Below are 27,590 nucleotides of genomic sequence, written 5' to 3' on the forward strand. Positions count from 1 at the left end.
GTAAACCTATCCCTAATATAAGTTTAGGATATTTAAACCTTTCAAATTTTTGAATAAACCATGAACTTTTCTTCTAAGGAAAACATAGGTACACATGCAGTCAAAATTTGGAAGCCTATCTTTTGGAAGTCTGTAGACTCCAGAATAAAAAATTCTGCTCTAAATAAGAATAGTTTAACCTTTCTACAGTATTTAAGACCTTCCAAATAAAAATACTTAGTTTAAGTCTTAACATTTCACATCTATACATTTTTTCTTTCATTTTTAGGAAGTACATCTCAGAATCTTGATTCTGGAACAGATTTATCCTTCCCATGGATTCTGAATGTACTTAATTTAAAAGCCTTTGATTTTTACAAAGTGATTGAGAGTTTTATCAAAGCAGAAGCCAACTTGACAAGAGAAATGATAAAACATTTAGAAAGATGTGAACATCGAATCATGGAATCCCTTGCATGGCTCTCAGTAAGTAACTAGCTAAAATAAAGATATTCATATACATATGGCTCATAAATTATCTATTAGAGTATATCTTAACATCTACCTTAAGAATAAATATAAAATTTAATGAATAATGTTATTTCAGTATATAACATTATTCAAGCCCAGGAAATAAGTGGAATATTAAAATAGTTTTATTTGAGTTCCCCAGGCCATCTAATATGGTGATTTACTTAGGAATACCTAAGAAAGCATGGCACTATAAAATAAAGTCCAAATATTTAAAGTGTTTAGGTAATTTATTTGAAGTGTGTGTTAAATTTCAACAAACTTAAAATTTTGAGATTATGCTATTTAGATAATTTAAAGGTACATTTTTTTCTTATTCAGTTTAATGGGATTCATTTTTATCCCATCATTAAAGATAGTACAAAAATCTACACTATTGTTCATTTATTAGTCTTGTTTAAAGGATTACTGTGGGACAAATTGTATTTTTTAGGTCTTCTATTTTTAGCATACAAGTTATTGATAAGGACGTTTTAGTAAAAGTGACATTTTCTTTCAATAATTATAAAATATTTATTTGATGTTTGGAGCATTTGAGATTTTCAGCTTTCAGATTAGAATGTTCAATCAATAAAGTCTGTGCAAATATGCCAATATCTGAAAAGCTCCAAAATCTGAAACATTTTTGATCACAGACATTTCAGATAAGAAATATAAATCTTTTAATTTATGCCAATTTGTATAAATGGCAATAGAAATTAAGACTTCAGTTACAGTAGAAGTGTGTGATTTTAACTTTTTGATATTTTACATATTCAATGACTAAGTGACAACCCATTTCATACTGTTTTCTCATATTGTCACATCGACAATGCATAGAGAGGAGTGCAGAAAATTGTTAGAAAAATGTTACAATGCTGTTATTGAATTTGGTAACTTTAAGACTTCCACTTGATAAGAAAAGTAGTGATTAGGAGAAAAATTTTGGAACCTTGGAGAGTAAATGAAAATAGTAACACTAAATAGATAAATAAAACTTAAAAATAAGTGCTTTTCAGGGACTTACGTGTCTCTAGAAATTGAAATCAGAACATTACTGTACCATCTGAAAGGGACTGTTGTTTCTTTAAAATAATTTTATTTCCATAAGGACACATTTATTAAGTGTCTGCTGTGTACCTTAGATTGAGTTAGACATTGGGAGGATACAAAAAACACAAAGGGTCTGCAAATTGTAGAGGAAGTAATGGAAATTGTTTGAAAAATTGCTTGTACTCAGGCCTGCTTAGCTCAGTTGTGACATTCAAGGACTCTAAATATTATTTGTTTATTTTTGAGAATTTTTGGAGAAAAATGACATACCTAAAGTTTGGAAAAGAGTGTAATTTAGAATGATGTGGAAGTCAAGGGCCTCTGAGTTTAAATCCTAAATGTGATATCTCTGAGAGATGAAACAATCAGTAGAGGATTTTTATTTAGGCATACATTGTCAATGTTTGAACTTTATATTACTTTTTTAATTATATAAAACCTAGGGTAGTAAGGGACAACTTTGTGAAGATAAATCATGCCCCACAAACAGGACGCTATTTTGCTGTGAGAGTAAGTGGCATTATAGAGAAGGGACATTGCACATATATTTGAACTTTCACAGACTTTATTTTACTTGAAGTGTAACATGTATAGACAAAAGTGTATATTTCAAATGATAGTTCGATGACTTTTTCACAAATTGAGCACAGCCATGTAACCAACACCCGTATCAAGACCAGTAGCAAATAATAGTTTTTTGATTCTGTATGACAATAAAAATTGCTGATTAATTCTGTACGTTAGTGGGAACATATTCGTATAGTGGTATTGACTAAGGGAAGCAAGTGAGGTACTATGTACCTCCTGACTCCCTTTTCTTCCTGGTGCTGGGGATTGATGGGGATTGAACCCAGGGTCTCTCACATGCTCAGCAAATACTCTACTACTGAGCTACTGTCCTCCTTCCTATCCTAATAATTTAATGAAAGGAAGAACATCACTGTATTTTTAATGATTCTGTAGGGAAAGAATTCAGTATCTTCGCTTGACAGTCTTGAGAACTAAATCAAGAAAGAAAGAGCACACTTCTGTTTCTTTTCAACCCAAGGAGATTAGTAGGCAGTAAATAAGTATACGATGCTGGGAAATTCTATTGGAAAACCTACTAAAATGTCATTCCCTGGAAATTTTAAAGGTTAGAAATGATTTAGAATGTACCACACCAAAGGGTTACGTTATATGACTTCCAGATGTTTTGTTAAATCTGTTAAATTTATAATGCTAGTAGGTGATGAGATCTTAGTTTCGCTATTTTCTAAATTTATAAGATTTTTCTTCAGTAAATCTGTATGAACCAAGTTATATTGAGTACTTTATTTTCTACATGGTCTCTCCTTTCTGGACTTCTGTAGGATCTTCCTGTTGCTCCCCCATCCGTTACCTTAGGGTCACTTCTCTTGTGGCAGCCAAAGAAATCTTATAATGCAGATCTTGTTGTGCTAATTCCTCAGATAAAAACTTGCTGTGGGGGTCATGTTCATCTGGTGATGATGGAAGAATGAATGCATGATGCCCTGCGGAAAATACTCATTGTACAACCTGTACAGACTAGAGAAAGCAGCAGCTTACAGTTGCTGGAAAGGGAGAACAGGAAGACTCTACTTCAGAAGGGGAGGGGAGGAGCTGTGAGCCTGTGGGGAAGATTTGTAATATGGGGCTAAGCGCTGCATGTGGGGGGAAACACCATAGTGTGGAGAGGGCATGCCAGTGGGAAAACTGTGGGCTTTTTGATCAGCGGGACTGGAAAACTGAAGCTGGAGAAACCTTGACCACTAAAGCAGGCAGGAGGACTTTGCAACGGAAGGAGCCAGAGAAAGGAGCCCAAACTGTGTTGGCCCACATCCCTGACTGAAACCTGAATCATTGCTGTGTGTAGCAGATGTGACAGACTCAAAGATCTGAGCTGTGACTGGAGTTCCTGCCCAGTGAATTGCATGAACAGTTAAGTTTAGCAGATAATTGCTTGTAAAACTAACCAACGATACCCTGGACTCATCTGAAAAAAAAGCATCCGTAATCTTCACACTATAACATGGTATCAAAGATATTATTCTGAAATTACCCCAATACAAAGGCCAGAGGAACCAAGTGCGTGTTTGTAGAATGGGGAGCTCTAGGTCAACTATTCTTGGATCAAAGACTTTACATTTCTTTAGTCTGTTGTCATTTAAACTGATAATGTAAAGCTGTTGATACCTTTCCGTGATTTAAGGTAGTGGTACTAAACTGTAGTCATTATATTCTTCACCACTGCACACTCCTGGTTAAAAAACCAAAACAGTGTGTCAGCTTCATTTAAGGAGGTTCTTGGTGAAGCAGTTAAGGAGTACTAATTTTATTACATCTTCACTTTGAGTATATACATATATACTTAACATTCAGTATGGTGAAATTGAGGTGTGTGTAAAGCTGCATAGCAAAGTGTGATAGTTGTCTTGAGGAAAAGCATTTACATTATTGGTTGAGTTGTGAACTGAAGTAGTCACTCTTCAAGAGACACATCATTCACTTGTAAGACTGATGAGCACAGTTGTTTATTCAGGCTTAAGTATTTGCAGAAATTTTCTTAATAATAGATAAAAAGCATGTTACTTCAAGGAACATAACTGACAGTGAAATTTGCCAGTGTGTTTTCAAGTGAAAATTAGAACCCAGAAAAACCTGTGTCCACCATTATAAACTCAGCACCTTCCTAACACTTCAAAGACTTCTCTGATGAAATCAGTGATGATATCAGTAAAGTGATTGTTTCATCCTATAAAGAGATTTGTCAACATTTGGAAGATCTACATAACCAGTGAACCAGTGTTTCCAAATGCCTAATGTATTATGTAAAATCATGGATGAGTAACAGATTCATTGAAAGTTCACGACAGACCAGTGGATTTTAAGTACTTAGAGTATGAAGTTTATTTCTGTTCATTGATTCTGATTCCCCACTGCAAATAATCTTTAAGAAACAGTCATTTTGTTGAATTTTGATGTAGTTTCAAAGAAGATAACCACATTATCTCAAAAGGCTATTGAAATACTCTTCTTTTTTCTACCTGAGGCCAGGTTTGTTTGTTTTGTGTACTTCCACCAAAACATCATATTATGACAAATATAAAAGGAGATATGAGAATTCAGGTCTCTTACTAAAACAGATTGTAGCAAGACTAAAAAGTACCAGTGTTTCTAATTTATTTAAATTTAAAGGATATTATGTTTTGAAAAATGTTACTTACTCTAACATATTATTGAAAATAATTCAAATATTCTTAAAACTTCTTGGCTTTAATTAAATTTTAATTAGACTTTGAGTACTAATAGTAGATCCTGATAAATGTAACTCACGTAAACAAAAGCTTTTGGGGTCCTCTGTAATTTTAAGAATATATAAAGGTTGTAAGTCCAAAAAGTTTGGGAATGCCCTGCTTGTGTTCTTTTCTCCATTTGGACTTGTCTATTTAATCACTTGCACAGCATGTTTGTTTATGCTAGTCCTTGAATTTTGAAATGCTTTTCCCTCCTTTTTTTTGAACACATTTTAAGGTCTATATCTACTTTGCCTTTTTTTCACCATCCTAATCTATAATCATTCTTCCCTCCTTTACTGTGTTTATTATTTATATTGCCTACTACTCGTTTATAAACGTTATATCTTACATGTCCGTATCTCATGTTAGGTGAACTAACATATACAAACCAATTAAATGGTATCTGGTATTATCAGATTTAGCAGTTGATGATGTAATAGTAAAGGACAAAAAGGGGTCAACTTACTTGACACCCGGGTTTCTCACTTATGTAACTAAGTGATTAGTAATGTCATTCTTTTAAGTGAGATGCTCAGTATTAGATGAAATTCTCTTGGGAGAATAACTTCCTTTTGATAGTGTTTGAAGTAACTATAGGTCATTCAAATAGAGGTGCGGTATAATTTTTTAATGTGTGTTGAGGTTAGGAAAGAAAGCGGGGCTAGGAAAATGGGTTTGAGAGCTTCCACACACATGTAAGAAAATTGCTGCTGTTTATTGACAGTTAACTTTGTGCCAGCCAGTTTGGTGAGTAGTTCTTACAGTGTTACTGAATCTTTGTGATAATCCATGCAGTAATGATATTCTAGATGGGGAAATGAATAACTTGCCTAAAACTGCACAGCTAAGTGGCAGAGTTATGATTTGGATCCAGGTCTTTATGGCTTCAAAATTCTTAATCTCTATGTTTTACTGAGTAACTGAAGTTTAGAGACTGGATGAGGTCAGCTAAGAGGCAAGTGTAGTAGAAGAAGGCTGGAGCTCCGACATTTAAAGGATGCACAAGACATTCTTCTGCTTACAGAAGAGATTCAGATAGAACAGCCAGAGAGATAGGAGGAAAGAGATGTGTCATAAAGAAAGAGCATTAGGAAGTCTGGAGAGTTCTTGCTGTTTCAGACACTGCAGAAGCAGCCAATAACTGAAAAGTTTTAGCACCGGGGATACAGTAGTAGCAAGGACTGTTCAGTGGAGTGGTGTGTATCAGTCAGGGTTTACTAGAGAAACAGATATAACACAAGATATACAAATCTATAAGAAATTACAAGTTTGGCTTACAATGGTCAGCCACAGAGTTGGATGAGGAAGCGTGCAGAGGGTGTCTGCACACTGGAAATTGAAGAGCCCAGCCCCAGGCAGGGAGCTCACTGCAGCGTCCATGCGAATCCATATCAGGAGGCTGATGGGTCTGCAACGGAATACTGAAGAATCTATGATGAAGGCGAGAGAGCCTACACCTGAAGGCTGAAGAGTCCCAGGTGGAAGCCAAACAGTCTGCACCAGAAGCCAGGAGATGACCAAGTTGAAGGCGAAGACTGGAGCTCCTCTGAAGAACCAGCAGCCAGTCATTTCTCAAATTCCCTTTTTTTATGCAGCCTACCCGCTCTGGGGAGTGGGGGTGGTCCTCCACACCCACACTCTCTGCATGCCTTCCTCTTACACAGGCTCAGGATGAATACAAAGTAAGCACCCTGGCTCCCTGCTGAGTCACTTAGCCAAACCTGTAGACTCCCCAGGTTGACGCAATGTATCAACCATAACGTGGGAATAAGAGAAGGTGTGAATGACAGATAAAGAAGTGGAGACAGTAACTATAGATAGCTTTTTCCAGAATTTTGCCTGTGAAGGGAACTACAGATACAGGAGAAGTGAAGACAGAGCTTGAAGAACGTGAGGTGAATAGGTTATTTTTTTTTTTTTTTTGGTTTTTCTCTGGTACCAGGAACCGAACTCACGACCTTGCGCTTGCCAGGCAAGCGCTTTGCCGCTGAGCTAAATCCCCAGCCCCTTAATAGGTTATTTTTTAAAAAAGAAGAGATAGGTTAAATTTTGATGATAAAGAGCCAGTAGGAGGGTTCTTTATTTCTGAGAAACAATTTAGTGGCTTAAAACGATCATTTTGCTCATGAGTTTGTGGGTTGGGAATTTGGGAATAAGTTGACTGGACAGTTCATCTCTGACCACATGCTGTAAGCAGATCTTTGAGGCTGGAGGATTCACTTCCAAGAATGCTTCTGCATTTCCAGGCCTGGCACCTTTCTGCTTCTCTGTGCACATTTCCTCTCACTTGCTCCTGTCCACTCTTTTCCTCTCCCAGGTCCACACTGTGCAATACCCTCATGGCCTTCTCCTATGAGCAGCTGTTTCTTGTAGTATTTTGGTATTAGGGTAATCACACTCCTTGTACAACACCAGGCTTCCAAAAGGCTTCTTTCAGTGCAGAAGTTCCACTGCTGGAAGCTGCCTTCATTTGGTCAAAGCAGTCATTCATTGGGCCTACCCAGATTGAGCGGATGGGAAAAGGCAAGGTCCATTTCAGAAGAGTGTGTGGGATGGGAAATACTGCTAGCAAAAGAGAAAGATTGAGGGCATTTGTAAGTAAGATAGTGTATGGTTGCCTTAGCAAGAAATTGAGGAGGTTGCCATTTAAAGACTTTTAAATATTTATTTTTTTTATTTATTGAAAGTGGAGGAAATTCACTGAGGGCAGGTCAGTGGAGGTGGGTTGGGGAGTGCAAAGTGATACAGTTAACAGTCTGAGGGGTGTGTCTATGATTGAAATTGTTGCTGTGGAGACTAATAGAGAAGCAAACTGGTGACCAGCACTACAGCTTCAAGGCAGTTTTCACGGTAGAAACCATTTTAGTACCACCAGACTAGAACAGTGTTAGTCCCCTGGCGTCACCTAGTAGTCAAGTGCGGGAACAGAAAAGGTGAGAGGTAGATTGAACTAGGCATTGGAGGATGGCTAAGCAGATGCAATAGAATGATAATGAGGTAGGGAAGTTGAGGATTTCAGTCATATAATAATTAGAATGTTATGGTTTAGAGCCTTCAGTTGTATATAGAGGAAATGAGAGTGATAAAGTGTAGGGTTCTTTTTATTTTAAAGAGAAAAGAAAAAATAACAAAAACAAAGACCTTTTAAAAAAGAACACAAAAGCTATAAAAACAATATAGAATTTCAAAACAAGATGATAGGACATCAGCAATGCTTGTTGTATTACTTACTGTTATCTTTAAAGTAGTTGCTCAGATTACCAGATATAGATGTGCAAGATTGATCATACAATTAAACATTAACTATTCCTTTCAGTAAACCAATAGAAATTAGTAATACAATTATCTTAGCTATCTTGTACACATACATATATAGATAGATATAAATATATTTTTCCCTTCCTTTCTTTTCCCCTTTCCCTCATCCCAGTTGTTCTTTCCTTTTGAACAGTTTCCCTTTCACAATATCCATTGTACCTTTCAGTTTTTATTTACTCTTTCAGGTTCTTACACTAGGGAGTCAGTATGATGTTTACACATGTGGGTCTGATTTATTTCACTTATGAGTATGGTCTCTAATTGCATCCATTTACCTATATAAGCCTTGAGTTTATCATTCTTTAAGGTTCAGTAATACTCTGTTGTATAAAAATACCACATTTTTCTTATCCACTCCTCAGTTGATGGGCATTTGGGTTGTTTCCAAGATTTTGCTATGACAAATTGTGCTGCTATAAACGTGGGTGCACAAATATTGCTGTGGTATGATGTTTTTAATTCTTCTGGGAAAATACCCAGAAGAGGACTAGCTGAGTTGAATGGGACCTCTAATCCTAATTTTTTGAGGAATCTCCAGACTGATTTCCACAGTGCTTGCACCAGTCTAGATTGCCACCGACAGTGGAGAAGGGTTCCTTTTTCCCTACAGCCCCTCGAGCATTTGTTGTTGGTTGATTTTAAAGTGTAAGTTTTGAGAAACAGAAACTTTCAATGAAGCTTAATAGATGCAGTGAAGCAGTGATGAGAGTGAAAGGTAAGAGATTTGAGTGTCAGTTGTTTCAACTTAATGTTTGAGAGACAGGAGGCTTCTGGGTAGGCCACTGTATTTAAAAAAAATGGCCTTGCAAGTGTGACTGAACTGGAATGGAGTTGGACACTGTTGCGAATAAGAAGGTCAAAAACAAGAGGCTGCGAGAGGCTCAGTCACCCAGGGCGTGGTAGCAAGGAGGAATGTGAGCTTAGAGCCTGGCATTGTCAGCACAGAAGCACTGGGTGGGGCTCAGGGCTAGAAGGGTCCTGAGAAGCAAAATTCCTATCTCATTTAAGAAGAGAGGTTCTCATAATACCTAGTCCAGTGTCTCAGGTACAGAATTTAGAAGCAAAAAAAGTTAGAACTGTAGTGCTCTTGGGGGAATTTACCCCTAAGGCATTATGAAATGAGCCTCTTATCTCCAGTAAGTGCTTCATTCTTGATATTAGTAAAACTACCTTAGCTTTCTTTTCATGAACATCAGCATAACATTTTACCCCATTCTTTTTCTTTTTTTTAACTAATTTGTGTCTGTATGCATCAAATGGATTTCTTGTAGGTAGCATATGATTGGGTCTTGTTTTTAATACAGTCCAACAAGCTCTGCCTATCTGAGGTGTCTAGGAATTTTAATGTGATTATTCATATGATTGACCTTATAGTCTCCATCTTAGTTTTCTTTTTTTATTTCCTGTTCCCTATTTTTCTACCTTCTTTGCCATTGAGTGTTTTAATTTCATTTTGTCCTCTCAAAACACTTACTTCCTATATTTTGTTTTGTTTTATTTTGTAATTGGTGGTTTTATGATTTATAGCATGCATCTTTAACTTTTCAGTTTACCTTTAAGTAGTGTTATACCACTTACCAAAAATATGAGAACCTTTGAGCTAGGCATTGTAGTCCTAGCCACTCTGGAGGCTGCGGGTAGGAGGATTGCTTGAGCCTAGGTGTTCAAGAGCTCATCTCTTAAAAAACAAGTCCTCAGCAGTTTGCAAGGGTCTTCCATTTCCCCTTTCCTTTTGTGCTGTTGTCATACATGCTGCTTTTAAAGTTATCTTTTAAAGAGAATTAAAAATAAAGAAAATGGAAAAAGTATTATTATTTGTCCACATATTTATCTTCCTAGTGTTCTTTATTCCTTGTGTAGACTCAGGTATATATGTTTTTCTGCCTGCAGGACTTTTTGTTGTTGTTGTTCCTAACATTTCTTTTGTACAAGTCTGTTGGTGAGAAATTCTTTCAACTTTCATATGCCTGGAAAATACTTCAATTATGAAAGGTATTTTTCTGAGTATAGAATTCTAGAGTGACAGATTTTTTTTTTTAGTGCTTTAAAAATGTTGCTCCACTGTCTTCTAGTTTGCATTATTTCTGAGGTCTACCTTATATTTCTTTCTCTGTAGTTAGATTTTTCTTTCTGGCTGCTTGTAAGATTTTCTCTTTGTCACTGACTTTAAGCTATTTGATTATGTTGCCTCGGTTTAGTTTTCTTCATGTTTCTTTTGCTTATAGTTTGGCTTGGATGTGTGGCCTTATAAATTGCATTAAATTTGAGAATTTGGGCCATATCTTTTAAGATATCTTTGTTGACTTCCTTACCCCTTTCTTAGAAGGTTCTAGTCACATGTATGTTAGGTTGCTTGAAGTACTGGTGCTCAGTTGTTTGTTTGTTTATTTGTTTGTTTTAAATAACCCAAATGGTTCTTCTCTGTATTTGGATAGTCCTGGTAGTGATGTCTTCAAGTTCATTTTTTTCTTTTCCAACAAGTCTAATCTGCTATTAGTCCTATCTGCTATCAGATACTACATTTCTCATTTCTACAAGTTTGATTTGGTGTCTCTCCTATCTTTAATATGTTTATATTTTTCTACCTTCTTGGATATATGATGTATGGAATAGGTATTAACATTTTTTAACTTTCTTGTCTCCTAATTCTAGTGTCTATGTCTTTTTTAGATCTGTTTCACTTGGGTATTTCTCCTTTCTGAGTGTGTGTGTGTTTTGGGGGGTTAAATACTTCATTGGAGATTAAATACTGTGAATTATACCTTAATGAGTCCTGGCTACTTTACTATTCCTTAATTATTTTTTGAGTTGTGTTTTAAGGCACAGTTATATTTGCAGTTCTTTGCAGGCAGTTTCATCCTTCAAGGTTTTGTTTTTTTCTTAATATTTTTAGGCAAACAATAATCTTTAATGTGTGGCTAATTTTTTCCTGCTATCCAGGTAGTGCCCTTCTGAGTACTCTGCCTGCCTGAGTGCTCATCCTCCTATACTGCAAGGTTTTTGTGCTTTAGTGGAAATTAGAACTTTTCCTGGCCATGTGTCCTGGTCCTGTGACAGGGATGGTTCTGCTCCATCCAGTGATTCTTTCCCTGGCTTTGGGTAGTTTTCTCTTGGGAATGTGCCTGTGGGTACCCTGACAGTGATTCAAGGGTAACCCCCCATACAAGTGCTCTGTTCTGCTAATTTTACTGCCTTGGCACCTTTTAATTTCTCATCATTTCTGTTTCCTGGGGACTACTGGGTTGTCTTTCTATTTCTTTTGTGGGGGTGCGGATATCAGGAATCGAACTCAGGACCTCACACTTGCCAGCCAGGCTCCATGCCACTGAGCTAAATCCCTGGCCCCTCTTGCTTTCTATTTCTCGTTCCTGTGTTGGGCCCTGGACACTCTCCAGGCAGTAAGCTGTGCCAAATGTAGGTTCGCCCTTTGTTTTCCTTCTCTCAAAGACCATAGTATTGTGCAGCGTATTATTCAGTGTCTGAAACTTACTGTTTTACTTACGTTACTCATTTCTATAGTTGTTTAAACAAGTTTGGTCTACTGAGGGTGTCATTTCCATTCCTTCACTTAATGAATTGGGTCTTCTAAGAGTCCTGTTTTGAAGGAGTAGTTACTTTATGGAGAACAGTGAAATGCTAATTAATATTACCTCAAATTTTAATAAGCCACAAGAAAGTTGAATATTTAAATGTTACATATAGCTAATTTATTTAATTGGATTCTGTCATATTCTTTTTTTCTGTGGTTGCCAAGTATTAGCAAGTTTCTTTATACAGTTACTCAACTTTTGATCAACATACTTTTATATAAGAACAAATTGACAATATTTTTTCAAACTGTTTTTCCAAGTTTTAAATGAATAGCTGTTTGATAATGAATACAGTTGTAATGATTAGCTCGTATTTTTGGAGTCCTGGTTTGGGGACAAACTTATAAACAGAGTTTTAAGCTTCTTTGGTATTCTTTTGAAATGCCAGACTCGACAGGAAGCTAACACAAAAGGGAGAAAAGCCTGTGGCTTTAAAAAAGCCAGAAAGGATATCTGTTGTCTATTTGTATGCTGTATCATTAACCTCTGGTGCACTTTGCACAAAGGTTTTAGTATTTACCCTGAGACATTGTTTTTCGTTTTTTTTTTTTTTTTTTGTAAGTTACATTTTATAGAGCACTATGTCTCAGGAAGGCAAATGAATTGTTAGATAATGATTAAGTCCTTTTAATGCTTTTTATAAATATAGGTAAGGACATGAAGCACTATGAAGCCATGTTTACAGTTCAAAGCACCTCATGAATTATTTAAAATAACCATGTGTTTACTTTTTTCCAGCAAGAGGAAAATGTTAATTTTTAAAAATCTAATGTCTTCTGACAACATAGCTAAGCCATTTACCTTCCTTACTGTGACCCAGTTTTATTCCTAATACTATGCCTTTAATTTCCACAGCTATGAGCTTCTCAAGTGACTTAGGTTTGGTTTTATTATTCAAAACTTTAATTATTTCACTTTGCCTAGAATACAATTTTGTTTCACAATGTCTATTTTTTTATTACTTTTCAAGTTTTCTAGGCTTGAATACCAAACTTGCTTCTTTTTCTGTATTTGATATGGAGTCCTGTGATTTTTTAAAAATATTTTGCTATATCGCTCAGATTTGTTTCACTAATATTTTTAAAAATCTGTTTTCATTTACATTTCCCTGGATCCAATCATCAGTCTACAGTAAAGCTTTGCAGTGAGTTTGGAAATGTGCAGTGGTAGATCAATATTAAAGTAGTCTTAAAAGTTATATTACAGTTTTAACCATGTTGAAAACAAAAAAGGTAGCTCTTTTGATAAAGGAAGTATTCTTAAAAAGTGGAGGTAGTTTATATGCTAATTATTTTAAAAAGGTGTGTAGGCACATTTACATACTTTTTTGAGGGAAATATTGAAATATACTTCCTTTCTTTTTTCAGCAGAGCACATTGTACGTCTTCTGTGTTAAAAGCTTATGTAAACCCAGGTTCTTGATCCAGAGCTATGTATAGTTTTAAACATAAAAATCTTTTACATAGCTAAACCTTTGCTTAAGTAATTTCCAGTACTTGAACTCAAAGTCTGTGTGTACCTATTTCCTTCTTTAATCTTTTAAAATACTCTTAATGCACGTGAAACATGGCCGGAATTCACCGTGAAGAAGTATTTGTGACTTGTCCATTCATGTTGCCCTCCTCACTGCACCATCCATACTATACACGTTACATGCTCTTTGTTCATGAATTTTCACAAAACCTAAAGAATTCAGAGATGTCAACAGCAGCAGCAAAAGCCAAAATCTGGCAGCTCAGGAATCTCCTTTAGGTAGCTCATAGAAACTTGGTTTTAGGAGGCATTCCTTGGAAAAAGCTCATCATTCACTTCTTTGGAATCTTTCCTGATCATTATATAGCATCAGAATGATCCCCGGCTGTGTACGTGGCATTGATCTTTAAATGTTAGCGTGCGTCAAAATCATCTGGGAGGCTCATACAAACGCAGATTACAAATTACCACGTGCAGCCCCACAGTGCCCAGGGTAGGGCCCAAGAAAATGTTTCTAACATGTTTCCAGTACACGCTGATGCTGCTGTTCTGGGCAGTACTCATTGACATTCAGTGTAGGAATAATAATAATAGGTAATGTTTCTGTATTTGTACAGGCTTACAAAAAATGCCAGTTCCTTTAAAAATGTTACTTCCTTTACTTTATGAAACACAAATACTCTCATTATCCCCCTTTCACAGATAAAGAAACTGAGGCACAGAGAAACTAACAAACCTTCCCTTGTACACAAAGTTAGTTGGTGGCAGAGTGAGAACTTTAACTCAAAGCCTCTCATTCCAGACCCTATACTCTCAACCTCTGTGCTACTTCTTAGTGTGTATTACTTTACTGTAGGAAAGTTGTATGCTCATGATTCGTTTTCCCCTTATGTTTTATCTGTTTGTGAGTGTTACTGTGCTGTAGCAGAAGGAGCCTGGGTTTTGGATCACCAGATCTCATGGAATCTTCACTCAGGCCTAGGAGGATAAACATTGCCTTACTTTATAGATAAAGAAACCTGAGATTCAGAGACATCATATAACTTCTTTTGTTGTGCTTCTGAGAAATTTGTGGATCATTTTCTTAACTTTTCTTGCCTATAAAATGGACATAATAGTATCTTTCAGAGTTCTTGTGAACAATAAGCCCTTACAAGAAAGTAATCAGAAACATAACACTCAATTGCCATATCCATGCACTTCATTCCCTTTTATCTCCTATGCGTTGATTTCTTAAGAACATAGACCTGAGAACACATGTAAACAGTATCGTACCTGTTAATCCTGGCTTACTGTACATACAGAGAACTTTTTTTCTTTTCCCCTCTATCCCTTTTTCTCAAAGTAGAAAATGTTCAGCCTTGATAATGTGAGCACTGTTGATGCTGGATGTTACACTGCATTTGGCATTTGTAATATTGCTTTAGTTATGGTTCTTGTCAGTGATTACCCCGAGGGCAGTGTTAATTTGCTATTCAAGTACAAACAAGAAGGGAGACAGCAACTTAGAAGAATACATAGCTAGGAAATATCTTCCGTACTTAACCTGTGGGAATGGAAACACAGAACACTAACTCAGAGGACCTAATACAGGGTCACAGTGTTTGAGATTTACTTGGATAGAGTTTTAGAACTTTCAATTTTAAACTTACAGTCATTTCTTAACTGAAGTATGAGGATGAGCTCTGGAATTCTGGATGTGTAAGAAATAGGAGAAATAGCTTATGAGATGATCTGTTCTAATTGGTGTAACTTCTGACCAGCGGAGTAGAGGCTGTCACTAGGTAAAATTTTAGGCTCATTCTAGTCCAGGTGTTCTTAAATTATGAGTTCCTTTACCCTTAATTGTTAAGTAGAACAACGTTTTTGTATTTTTCCTTTAAAAATATTTATAGAATGATTTTAAAATTGAACTGTCACAACCCAGTCATTTCAGCATGCATATTTGTGACTCTTGTATGTGTGGTTTTTATTAATTTGCCTATTGCTTTTTAAGATTTTCTACTTTTGTCAGAAATGACTAAATACCAAAAGTATTTTTGGTGTCTTCCTGTGAGTGCTAGATTTAGAACATGACAAGGAAATGTAGAATAGGAAACAGCTGGGTTTGTTTCATACCCTTTGAAAACTTTTATTATTCTTGCTAAGTTTCAGTGGTTCTTAACCTTCATTAAAATATGAGACATTCTGTTTAAGATTTTTTAATACTCATTGAGTATTCAGAGTAAAAAATTTTACAGTCTTTTGAATCCATTTTCCTGTTTTGTAATAATCTGGTCCTTTTTATCACTATATCTATATTTTAAGGTAATTTATACTTTAAATATTACATAATTTCAGATCACTAATTTATTTTTGTTATCTAATATTGCATACTTTAAGTTTTAGGCTGCTATCTAATTTAGTCAAACCCATATATTTAAACAGAGTTTTCTGGGGGAAAAAAGCCTTCCAAAGTTAAATTCCAGTGAAGAATGAATGTCGTGGGGGGTGGAGTAGGGACTGGTGTAAAGATAATCATGATAATTCCAGAATTATATCTCTGACCTTTATAATTATCCCCTAAGTACAACTCTATAATCTCTTGTAGAAAAGCGATTATACATATTTTAACACTTAACCATATTTTTCCTTCTCTTTAGTTGGTAAGGTTATATTGAATTATGTTTGTTTTAATCTTTTTGATCTAAAGAAGTCTTGAGACCACAGCATAAAGTATAGCAATTTTTGCCCAACAGTTTTGAAACCAGTTATTTTGGTCATTGGTAAGAATTATACATATATGATATATAAGTCAAATAGTATAATTTTGGTGCTGTCTTAAGTATTTTTATTTAAATAAACTGCTTCTGTTCATCAAGTATTATAATAAAACTTGTTTTCCTCAGAAGCCTAAATTTTAGTCTTGTGTAAATACTTCATACTCAAATAATTAAATAAAAGTTCATTATTTTAAAATAAAGAATTACACTATGATTTATAGGCCTTAATATCATATTAAAATATGAGCTATCAATTAATTAGTAAAATTAGATGGAATATATTTTAGAGAAAATTAAATTGAAAGGTCTGTTCATGATACAAAGATTTGCTTTGTTTTGGTAAATAAATCCTTTTGTTATTTTTCAGCTCCAGTAAAAGGGTTTTTCTTGTATAACTTATACCAGTATTGGCAAACCTATGGCACACCATTACTGTGTTTTCTTTTAAGGCGAGAGATGTTCATGTGTGAGTTGTTTTTTCTAAACTAAAAATTCATTATTAAGGTTTCATTGCAGTGTTGGCACTTTGTGACGAGTGGGTTTGGGGTTACAGTTTGCCACTCAGCCTCTAAAAGGTTTGCCGTCAGTGATTTATATGTGCAATTGCTTTTAAAGAGGAGATTTTCCCAGTTTAAAAATAGCAACTATTAAACGTACACGTTTACCTCCTTCTCTCCCAGAAACCTACAAAAATTTCTTTTCTCCTAGAAAAGAAATACACGATGAGCTGTGTGTGCGTGTGTGTGCGCACGTGCGCGCGCGCGTGTACACACACACACATGCACACACACTCACACGGGTGAAGTCCAGCAGTGCTCAGACTCTCTAAAGTAGAAAAACTGTGGAAGGAAGTGGGATTGTTGATTTGTTTTTGCCGATAAAAAGTAAATGAGGCTTCTATGATGGATATAACAAGGAGTAGCTCGCAGCACAGAATACACAGGGAAGGACTCTGATCGGAAAGGGAGTCACAGGGAGCTACAAGCTATGAGTTTGTAAACAGAGAGTAGGGCAGTAATCAGGAGAATTTTCTAAAATACCTGGCAGTGATACTCAAAGTTTAACAAGCATCACAATCCTCTGGGAAGCTCACACAGACACAGATTACCATGTGCAGCCCCACAGTGCCCAGGGTAGGACCCAAGAATATGTGTTTCTAACATGTTTCCAGTAGACACTCAAGCTGCTGTGTGGGCAGTACTCATTGAGAACCAGATATTGAAAACTTGAAACACCTGTACTCAAGTCTTAGCAGATTATAGGAATGAGGAAAATGCACCTCCGTCTGTGCTAATGTGCTAGAAAAAGACATCTCTCAGACACAGCAACCGTTTGGTACGCAGTGTGTGTTGCAGCTCTATACAGTACACAAACTGTACAAACAGACACCCTCAGTTTACAGTGGGGTTACACCCTAACAAAACTATTGCAAGTTGAAAATAATACGTCGAAAATGCACTTAATACTCCAACTTCCCAAAGATAATAGCTTCTGAACACAGTACACAGCAGCATGTCGTTGTCCTTGAGATCACGTGGCTGACAGGGAGCTGTGACTCACTGCTGTCACCCAGTATGGGAAGAGTATTGTAGTCTTAGCACTGCCCTGAGAAAAGGTCACATTTCAAAGTTTGAAGTATGATTTCTACTTGAATGTGTTTTGCTTTCACACTATTATATAGAAAAATCATAGGTCAAACCATTGTAAGCATAAAACCATGTAAGCATATGCCTGGCCTTATTCCGCCTCATATTTTTGTGTACATGTGAACACAGGGCTGGTATTTCCTGATGATATCAAAGACAGAAGAAGAGCAGAAACTGAGATAAATCCAGACTTTTATAACAGACTTGGAAGAAATTATGAGGAAAGGTAATTTTTCCTTGGAGGGAAATTCAATAAACTTTTTTGTTCTTAGGTTATATTGCTCTGTGCTTTGATATTTTGAAGCACCTTGATGCAGTATCTCTTTATTCACCCCCACAAGAAAGATTAGAGAAAATAAAGAAAAAATAATAATAATTAAAAATAACAAAAGATTTCCTAAAGCTAATGAAGGCTGGGGCTTCAGAAGAAAAGGGCCCTCTCAACGTTGCAAGCATGATGAATAAATGTGGATACATTTCGGTGAAAATTCAAAATTATAAAGATAAGAAAATTAGAGAAGCTTCTAGAGAGAAAAAATGTTATTTATAGGGGAATAAGATTGAAATCACCATTGCAGTTCGCATCAGGAATACTAGATATTTGTAACCTAAAATTCTTTACTTATCCTCCATTGTCCAACATGAGGACAAAATGAAATAATTTCCAGACACATAGGGACTCAGAAGTTTATCTCTTAACTGTACTTTTTGAAATGAAATTACTAGAGAAATGAGAAGGAAACCCAAGAAACAACAGATAACAATCTAAGAAAGTCTTGGGATATAAAGTGCAACTATTATAGCAATGCAAAGGAAAAAACGGGAAAAAAATTTAGGATGCAGCAGGCCTAGGAAAGTAGTTGTTTCAAATAAGAGGTAAAATATTTCCATAAAGTGTGTCTTCGGGGACAAAATGAGTTCTTTTTAGCAGTTATTTAACCTCATTTATAATAGTAAGGCTTCAATAGGTACAGTGTAAATTGATGAGTTATGGTAGTAACTACAAGAGTTGAATGCTTGTATTGACAAAGGAAAGTTCACTTTTTTCCTTTGGGCTTGAAGAATTAAATAAGGCATAACTTCGACGAGGAAAAGATTGTGTGCGTGTGCGCGCGCTATGCTGATAAATACCCAGAGAAGGTTCTATATAAGTAAATACGTATTGGTTATTAAAAATTAGCATAGCATGTAAATGATAACTAATTTTTTCTTAATTCTAGCCCTCTTCCTTCTGTTCTGTACTCCATTTCAGTCTTGTGTTAGACCTTATAAAGAATACAAAGAAGTAGTAAAACCCAATCCCTTTCCTCAAGGAGCTTGATAGTCTATAGTTAGGAAGTTAAGACATGGTCTTATAAAAAGGTAACTACTAGTTTAGTGCAGTACTGTGTGCCTGCAGTCCCGCCTACTTGGGAGGCTGAGATGGGCAAAGTGGGGATTGAGACCAGACTGGGCACACAGCAGGGCCAAACAACTGGGTGTAGTGGCACAGCTCTAATCCTAGCAGTTAGGAGGCTGAAGCAGGGGTATCACTGCAAATTCAAGGCCAGCCTCACATAGTTCAAAACCAGCCTGAACTATGTAGTGAGACCCTCTCTCAAGCAAAACAAAACAACTCCCCCCCAAAAAAGCCTACCAAAAGCAATAATAGCAAATAAGTGATATACACAGTAAGCGTAATCAGAGGAGATTTTTATTTTAAACTAGAAGTTAAATTGGGTTTTATAAAATGAAAAAGATTCTAACACAGAAGAGGGGTAAGGAAGGTTAGGACTCTGAGTAGGATATGATTTACCTATATTTCCAATGTCAGCAAAGAGGATTACAGTACAAATGCAATAGCAGCCAGGCTGAAGTGAAAGAGTCTTATTTGGGATACAGAAAACAATCCAAAAGTAGGTCTGGGCCATATTTTGAAGAGCTTTATATATTTTCAAAGTCCACATTTGTTTTAGTCACTTGCTTGTTGTTGGGATAAAACAACTACAATGTAAAGGAGGAGAGGTTTATGTTGGCTTACATTTTTAGTCCATAGTTGGTTGTCTTCAAGGCAGGAAGGCCACTGTCCTCACGGCGGCCAGGAAGCAGAGAGGGAAAGGAGATAGACCCTTCCAGGTACATTCCCAGTGACCCACCTCTTCTGACCTGACATGTCTCCTAACAACGTACTGAGCTATTCCACCTTCATGATTCCATCATCTTCCAACCCCTGCCCCATGAGTACTTGCTCTTGGGGCTATAATAGTATTTAGATATAAACCATAACAGTATTTTAAAAATGAACTTTTCCCTTCATTTTCTTTAGGGAATCTGATAGCTTTTAAAACTGGACATTAAGTGGCAGGGGTAAAGTGGTAATTTAGTAGGTGAATCTGTTTATGCTGTTTTAGAGAGATTAAAGGGAAGAATAAGGAGCAGGTGCAGTGAGGGAGTAATTGCAGTAGTCCCAGTATGACATAGAAACAGTGTTGATGGTGGTTATTAAATGTAAGGAAGGGATGAAAGCTTAAGTGATGAAGATGACAGTCATAGGGTGTGAAATGTGCCTCACATACTTACCCAGCCTAAAACCTTTAGCTAAAGATGAAAAGGTCAACAGAGAAGTTAAATGACTTCACCAAAGTTACTGTATCCTATAGCAAAGCCCTGATTATAACTCATACTCCTTTTCTAATACAGCTCAGGGGTCATTTACTTGACAGATAATTATTGAGACAAGTTATATGCCAGGCACTATGTAGAACAGGAGATGCCATCCAACAGCATATGGGCTGACCACTTGCTTTTGTAAATAAAGTTTTATTCAAATACAGCTACCTTACTGATTGTGACTCCTTTTGCACTGTAGTGCAGAGTTGAGAAGTTGCAACAAGATTGCATAGTCTGCATGCCTAAAATATGTGTCTGATTCTTGAGGAGAAAGTTTGCTGATTGCCGACCTGCAATGTTAATGTTTTTCCTGAAGTCAAAAGTGTACAGAAAGGTAGAACCAGGCGTAGTGGTACACATCTGTAATTCCAACACTCTGGAGGCTGAGGTAGGGTCAAGAGTTTGAGGCCAGCCTGACTATGTAGCAAGACCCTATCTCAGACAAACAAACAAACAAGTTATAATTGAAGAAGTGTCATAATCTTTGATATCCCTTGAAACCCATTTCCCACCCCATACTTTGGTTTATCTGTCCTTCATTTCTTTTGTCAAAATAAGTATGTTTCCTTATTTTGCCTTTTTCTTACACAAAAGGTAGTATATCATGTGCAGTCTTTTACACTTTTTTTTTTTTTCACTTACCAACACTTTTGGGAAATCACTCCATATCAGTTTGTAGAGATGTTCCTCATTATTTTAGCTGCATAGTACCATGTATTTGTGTGTATGTACTTTACAGTTTATTCAACCAATCTTGGAGATGTAGTTTCCAGTACATAGCAATTTTAAATAGTGCTGAACTGAAAAACCTTGCATCTGTATACTTCTTTTTGGTGATAATGCTTAAACGCAGGACCTCTTGTCATATATGTGTACTGTTTTGTTATTTAAGTTGTGTTTTCAGAGTAAGAACCTAGAAGGAATGAATAATCTTGTATGTTTATGTATGTGTTCATATTGTTGAAATTGTGTCTTCGGGGTAAATATTTGGAACTGAAAATGTTGAGCAAAAGGGTAAATATGTGTATATTGTTATATACTGCCAGATTTCTGTCCATAAAGATTGTGTCATAAAGTATGATAACAATATTTTATGAAGTTAGTAACATTGAAATATTTTCCCCATCTATCATCACCATTAGTTCAGAAACAGTCTGTTCCGTTTTAATAAGGGAGAAAGGAACTAATAAAGGTTAAGAACAGCTCTTTAAATTGTATAAATATAGTTATGTTTATTTTTCTTTGCTGAAGGCAAATACACCTTTACCTTGCATCAGAGGGATCATTTTGAATTGCAAATCAGATCAGGTCTCTCCTGGAACTCCTTTGGAACTTTCTGCCTACCCTCAGCTCTTAGCATGGTCTTGGCATGGCCAGTAGGTACATACAAGATCTCAATGCCTTAAGTCCAAACACTGTAATTTTGCTTTAATCTTTTCAGTGTGCCTAGGTCCCTCCATTGGGCCCTTGCATATGCTTCTGCTTTGCCACCATTAAAGACCTAGACAGGTCAAAACAACTGAGTTCTTACCTGGGCTGTACCTTAACTTCTTATGTAACTAGTTACTTGGGCTCTTCATTCCTCAGTTTCTTCAATCTAATGTGTATTTGTATGAGATGACCTCCAAACCCTTTCAGTTTTACAATTTGAATTTTCCAGAAGCCACTTTGATAGGAAGATAATGGAACTTTGCACTTTTACCCTATGGCTATTAACTGTAACTCAACTCTGAAGTATACATTTGTTTTTCTTAACATTTCCTTAAACTGTAATTATTTTTAAAAATCAGGAATGGGGATGTAGCTCAGCTTAGCATGTTCAAAGCCCTGGAGTTTTTCCCCAGCACATTTTTTAAAAAATCACTGGACTGTTTGAATCTATGTGAGTAAACCAGATTTTAACTTTGAAAATTGATTAATATTCTTGAATTACCTGTACTTCTGGTGTCCTTGTCTATTAGATTCTGTTTTTACCACTGCTTTTCAAATGAAAGAGAGAATTTTATATCCTTTTAAGAGGTTGTTGGTGTAAATCTTTTTGAGAGAGGGAGGAAAAGGAAAAGACTTGTAGAAATTTGCTTGGAATTAATTTCCTATTATTGTCTTACATGGTCAGTTGCCTTGTTTAACTGATACTATTTTTCTCTAAAACTGTCAGACATTAAGTAAAGGCAATGAAGGTACAAAATGGTAATTTGATAATTCATGATTTTAGGAGAATGTACATGTTGATTTCTGGAAAACATTGCTAGTTAAACAATAGCATTCATCATTAAATAACCCAGTTGGTTAAAATATGTTCTGTAGTGGTAAATTTGTTCATTAATCCTACTGAATTTGTAATTTGTTTCTTAGCAGTCATGTTATAAATGGATAATTCAATTTCCATGCCAGCCCAAAAGAGTTTTTGAAAAAGTTTACCATAGGATTTTTGAGATTTCATCCACATCTAAATTATTTCTGTGCAAATATTTATTTATAACTAAGAACACCAGGTCACATCTTCCCTCGTTTGTGACCTCTGGCAATGGACTGGCATGCAGGAATTTAAAAAGTTTGGGTTTTGGGCAGCAGTAAAGATTCATTCAGGCAATAGTAACTAAGTATATTGACAAAAGACAGAGTATCTGGGGATCTAAGATTGCACAACCAAAATTCAGTTGCTTTACTCTTACTAGCTACCTCCCATTCATAAAACAAATTTTGTCAACTGAGAAGGTGAAGTTTGCTTCATTTTCTATTTTCTATTTCTCAACTGAATGGCTAATTTCTTTAAATACCAATATCTGTAGTTAGGATTTTACTTCAAATTTATTTTCAATATGTTGAATGTAAACATTAAGGTTTACTGATAATGCCTTGATAAAATAATGTCTTTAGTTTCTCTAATTTTTTGTCTATATATTACATACAATGCGTATATTTTTAAAACTAGTTACCTAGTTGATACTTTCTCTGAAAAGACAGTATTTCTAAATTCAGGACCAGTTAGGATGCTGTAAAGCTGTTTCCCACACTGGAAAATTTCTCTGAGCTTAGTTTGTTTGACGAAATTATGTGAGATTAGTTAAATAATCTACTCCTTTATGAAGATGTTAAAAAAGTGGCACAGTTTTTTTAAGGGAGGAATTGATATGTACTGTCATTCTAAGGAAATAAAAAGTAAGCTCCTCATCATTCTAATATTAGGTTTACTGAACAAAGGAGAAATAGAAAACCCTTGGAATATATAATTTACTTTGAATTACAGCACTGACAAAGTAATTTTGTTCTGCTACTTTTTCTTTACCTATAGGTAAGAGTTACTCAACTAGTAGAGAAAGCTAGTATTCTCTACTAGTAGAGAAAACTAGTATTTGCCATTGCATTATATAGTACTGCTTTGTGAGTAATCCTACGGAACTTTAAAAATTCTCCTATGGACAAGAAGTCCAATGAAAATGTCTCTGTGAGCATAGTCCTAATGACTATCTGATGTCTTTGCTAGTATTTTAAAGTAATACTCATGCTTTGTGATCTGCCTTACATTTTACTCACTTATCTTTAAGCAGGAAAATTTCTGAGAAATCTGAAAGTTAACAGAGCTCCCAGCCTGTTCCTTCCAGATCAGTAAACTTAGTTACTTTTCAGTTGAAAATGTGTTTTTAAGAATGCTAAATGTACTTCCTTTTCTGAAGTGTGACACCAAATACAGGAACCTCAGGTTGATTGAATAAATTGTGTTTATAGTATGTATTATTCTTTTGGGATATAAAGGATCATGCTTAATATCTTCACTAGTTTTTTGTTTTGTTTTTTAAAGAATTTATTTTGCTTTATGTTTACCTGAAGAAGACCATGGGTCCCTAAAGAAAAATCCATATTGCTATATTACTGAAAACAGATTTACTTAATCTAGTAAATGATTGTGATTTGTCTGAAATCATTATATCTCAATCATAATTATATCATTCTATCTCAATCATTTCTCAGACTTTTGACTAACATCAAGTGAAATCATTTTAGCCCAAACCCAGAGAATACTAAAAGTCAAATTTACATCATAAAAAGTATTTATCTGGGTTGTATACAGACTTGAAAGATTAAGAACATCAAAATCGATAGGATTAATTCTCAGTTCAATTACATGTCCTTTTTCTGACGCAGAAAACTTTGTTTTTTTGGCTAACTTTGGAGAACTGATTTAATTTGAGGGCAAAAATGATATATTAAAAATAAACATTTTGTATAACTTATACTTCTAAAATATAGCTCTAAACCATACCTTTTTATGTTTTCCGAAACACACAATATAGTTGTGTTTAGTTATTTGGACTTACAGTTTCCTTGTTTCTTATGTAAAGAACTCTTATTTAATATATTATTTTGATATACACTAACATTTTGCCTACTTGAAGTAACATTTTCAGGTATTTAATATTTGGCTTAAAATGGTTGAGAAGAGGCAAGATAAAACATCTTAGACCTATGTCACTCTCTAAATATAAAGTATTATATTTCATTATCTCTGGTGTTTCTCTGACATAACATACTCCGAATCCAAGTTCTTTATTTTTGTCACGTACATGTACTTTTAAACTATACCTCTAGTGTTTTATTTCTTTAAAAATTACTTAGCAAAATAACATTTTATTACTGTTCTCCATCTTAATTTTTGTGACATATACCATTTTGAAATTGGGTATTACACTTTGAAAATGAATCAAAATAGTAATTTTGAAGCATACTAGTTAACATTGGTTTTTATGACTTGCCTACAAAAGTAAGACCCTTAGGTATTATCTGTAATTGATAATACTTAAAATCATCAAGTGTCATCACTCTTCAGAAGACATTTTTAGCTAGTTTTGAGGAAATACTCGAAATGTTTGAGATTACCCTCTTTATGTCTAATAACTTTAATTCAGAATGAAACAGATAAAATATGTTGAATTAAACATTAAATTCTTAAACATGAATAAGCAATTTAGCATGAATCATTTAGTATAAAAAATTCAGCAAATTAAATAATTTAGTATAAAAAGAAATAAAAGAATAATTTAAAAAAGTACACATGGCCACCACATGATCTAAATCAGTCACTTTTAGACTTGAATAACTTTTTAAAGAGATTTTTTAATGATGAAAGAACACATTAAAGTGAAAATAAACACATGAAAGAAAAAATAAAATGGGAGTATATATCAAGAATAGAATATATTTTAATACATTGAATACAAATATTCTTTAAAAACATGTATACTGTCCACATGTCAATTTTCTTTCAGAGGTGGAGAAGTTTTCCAAGAGAACACCTTTCACAGTTGCTGGAGCTTGGAGGTTCCAGTTAAGGTCCCAGTTGTTTTATTTCAGATAGCTTATATTGTAGATTCATTATCAGATATCTTTTTTAAGGTCTGTAGGCTGTGTTGAATAAAATTCTCTGCTCCTTGAACTTCAGAGAATCTGGAGTCGCTTCTCCTGACAGACCAGTTTTTCATTTTTATTGAGTTCTGAATTGTGTCCGATGTAAAGTAGTAAACTATAGGGTCAAAACAACAGTTGGAAACAGCAATGCAGAGAGTGATTGGATACATTGTCCTTACTGCTGCCACTACTGAGCAATTAACAAATGTTTGTGTTCTCATAAGAGAATATAAAATAAGGTTGATATTGTAAGGCACAAAACAGAAACAGAATATAACCAGGTGTACAAAAATCATTTTTAAAACTTTAGTTTTGTTTATTTTGCTTCTACTTAATGTAACAGGTTTATTTAAAGTTCTTAGCACCATACTAGAACAAGTTACGTTCAGAATTAGAGGAATAAAAAATCCCACTATTTCGATGAAAATTACAATCCTTGAGAGGTAAGTTTTCCATGTGGCTTCTGAAAAGTTTTCAAAGCAGGTTTCTGAGGTATTGTTAGGCTGTGAATTGGTAGACTGAAAAAAAACTGCTGGTGCACTTCCTCCCATCACAGTTAACCACACGGCAGTGCAAACAATCTTTGCATTTCGTTTGGTTCTTAGGGTCTTCGACTTAAATGGGTAGACAATTGCCAGAAATCGGTCTACACTAATGCAAGTTAAAAAGAGAATGCTTCCGTACATGTTGGTGTAAAACAACATTACAGAAATCTTACAGAGTAAATCTCCAAATGGCCAATTCCTCGTTGCAAAGTAAAAAATCCTGAAGGGTAAAGTGAAAACGAAAAGCAAGTCTGACATTGCCAAGTTAATCATGTATGTTGTAGTTTCATTTCGCACTTTGAGGATGCAGATGAAAATGTATATGGCCACACAATTGGATATTAAGCCAAGCACAAACACCATGCTGAACATGCACCCATACAAAGTGTACTTAAAAGAGTCATCATACAAGCATTGGGAGCTGTTTGCGCTTACCATTATAACAGCAGGTCCAGCTTGTGGTGTGGAGGTCCTTTTGTCAGCTGCCGTCTCCTTTGGTATTCAGATTTGGGTCACTGTAACCTCCAGTATATTTGCACAAATTTAGATCTTTGGGCGGTTTTATAAAATACTTCCTTTTTCTCTGAAATCTCTGAAAGAAACATGAAACTTATTGTTCCAAAGTTTTTAGTTGGTTTTTCAACACGAAAGTGCTCTCATTTTCTAGTCTCCAGATAATCCATGAATCCAGGGCTTAACTGACAAGAAAATGCAGTCAAGGAAGCCAACCCATAAGATTGCAGGCATAAAGAAAACCGCGTTCCACGTCCAGAGATGTAGCTACTTCGTCTCGTAAACTTGTATTTCCGTAGTCAATGTGAATGTTCCAAAGTTAGTATTTTCTTACACTCCAAAATGTTTAAGTTATCAGTCTTATTTTGCCTTTCAGTGCAGACTTTCAGAGACTTAAACATTCCCATTCGTCTTTTACTTTCTTTAAATGAGGTTTTCCTTTTTGGTATTCCTACAGTGGATCCCAGACGGTGGTAAGTAGCAGAATCTTTTATAGGTTCCGAAATAAATTCCAAAGCATGTTAGCTCTTGCTGAATGGAGGCCTTTTCCGCAGTTGCCAGCTGTGACCGTGAGTTGGGCTTTCTCTGAAGTGAAAAAGAAAGGCTTGCTAGATTTGTAGTATGACATCACAGGAAGAAGAGGCTGGGTTTGGACAAAGAAAGGTTTCAGCCCAGTTTGTTTGCAGTTCCTTTAATCTGATAATGTGTCTGCTGGGAATATACCTAGGAGGCTTGCAAATGGTTACTGACTATTTAGCTGGCTTTTTATGTGGAAATGCTTTCTGTGGTTCTGGCAACCTCAGAATTGTTTTTGTTTTGTTTTATTTGCATAGTAATAAAAGAAAGA

General features: G+C 35.4%; 2 protein-coding genes across 2 annotated transcripts in view; one reads left to right on the forward strand and one right to left on the reverse strand.

Moving 5' to 3' along the window:
- Nucleotides 1–27,590, forward strand: part of Rb1 (retinoblastoma 1) — a 163,812-nt gene that overhangs the window by 90,868 nt on the left and 45,354 nt on the right. The window contains exon 17 of the mRNA XM_005387557.2: nucleotides 269–465. Within this exon, the coding sequence (XP_005387614.2) occupies nucleotides 269–465 (197 nt within the window). The remainder of the gene's footprint in view (nucleotides 1–268; nucleotides 466–27,590) is intronic.
- Lpar6 (lysophosphatidic acid receptor 6) lies at nucleotides 25,461–27,368 on the reverse strand. Its single transcript, XM_005387556.2, has one exon. It carries the CDS (start codon nucleotides 26,666–26,668, stop codon nucleotides 25,637–25,639), a length of 1,032 nt encoding a protein of 343 aa, XP_005387613.1. The 5' UTR covers nucleotides 26,669–27,368; the 3' UTR covers nucleotides 25,461–25,636.

This window comes from Chinchilla lanigera, unplaced genomic scaffold (assembly GCF_000276665.1).
Source record: "Chinchilla lanigera isolate Chin_1 unplaced genomic scaffold, ChiLan1.0 scaffold00030, whole genome shotgun sequence".
Taxonomy (NCBI): Eukaryota; Metazoa; Chordata; class Mammalia; order Rodentia; family Chinchillidae; genus Chinchilla; species Chinchilla lanigera.

Excerpts from the sequence above, each read along its gene's own strand:
- Lpar6 (XM_005387556.2), bottom strand. The coding sequence starts at position 26,668 with ATGGTAAGCGCAAACAGCTCCCAATGCTTGTATGATGACTCTTTTAAG.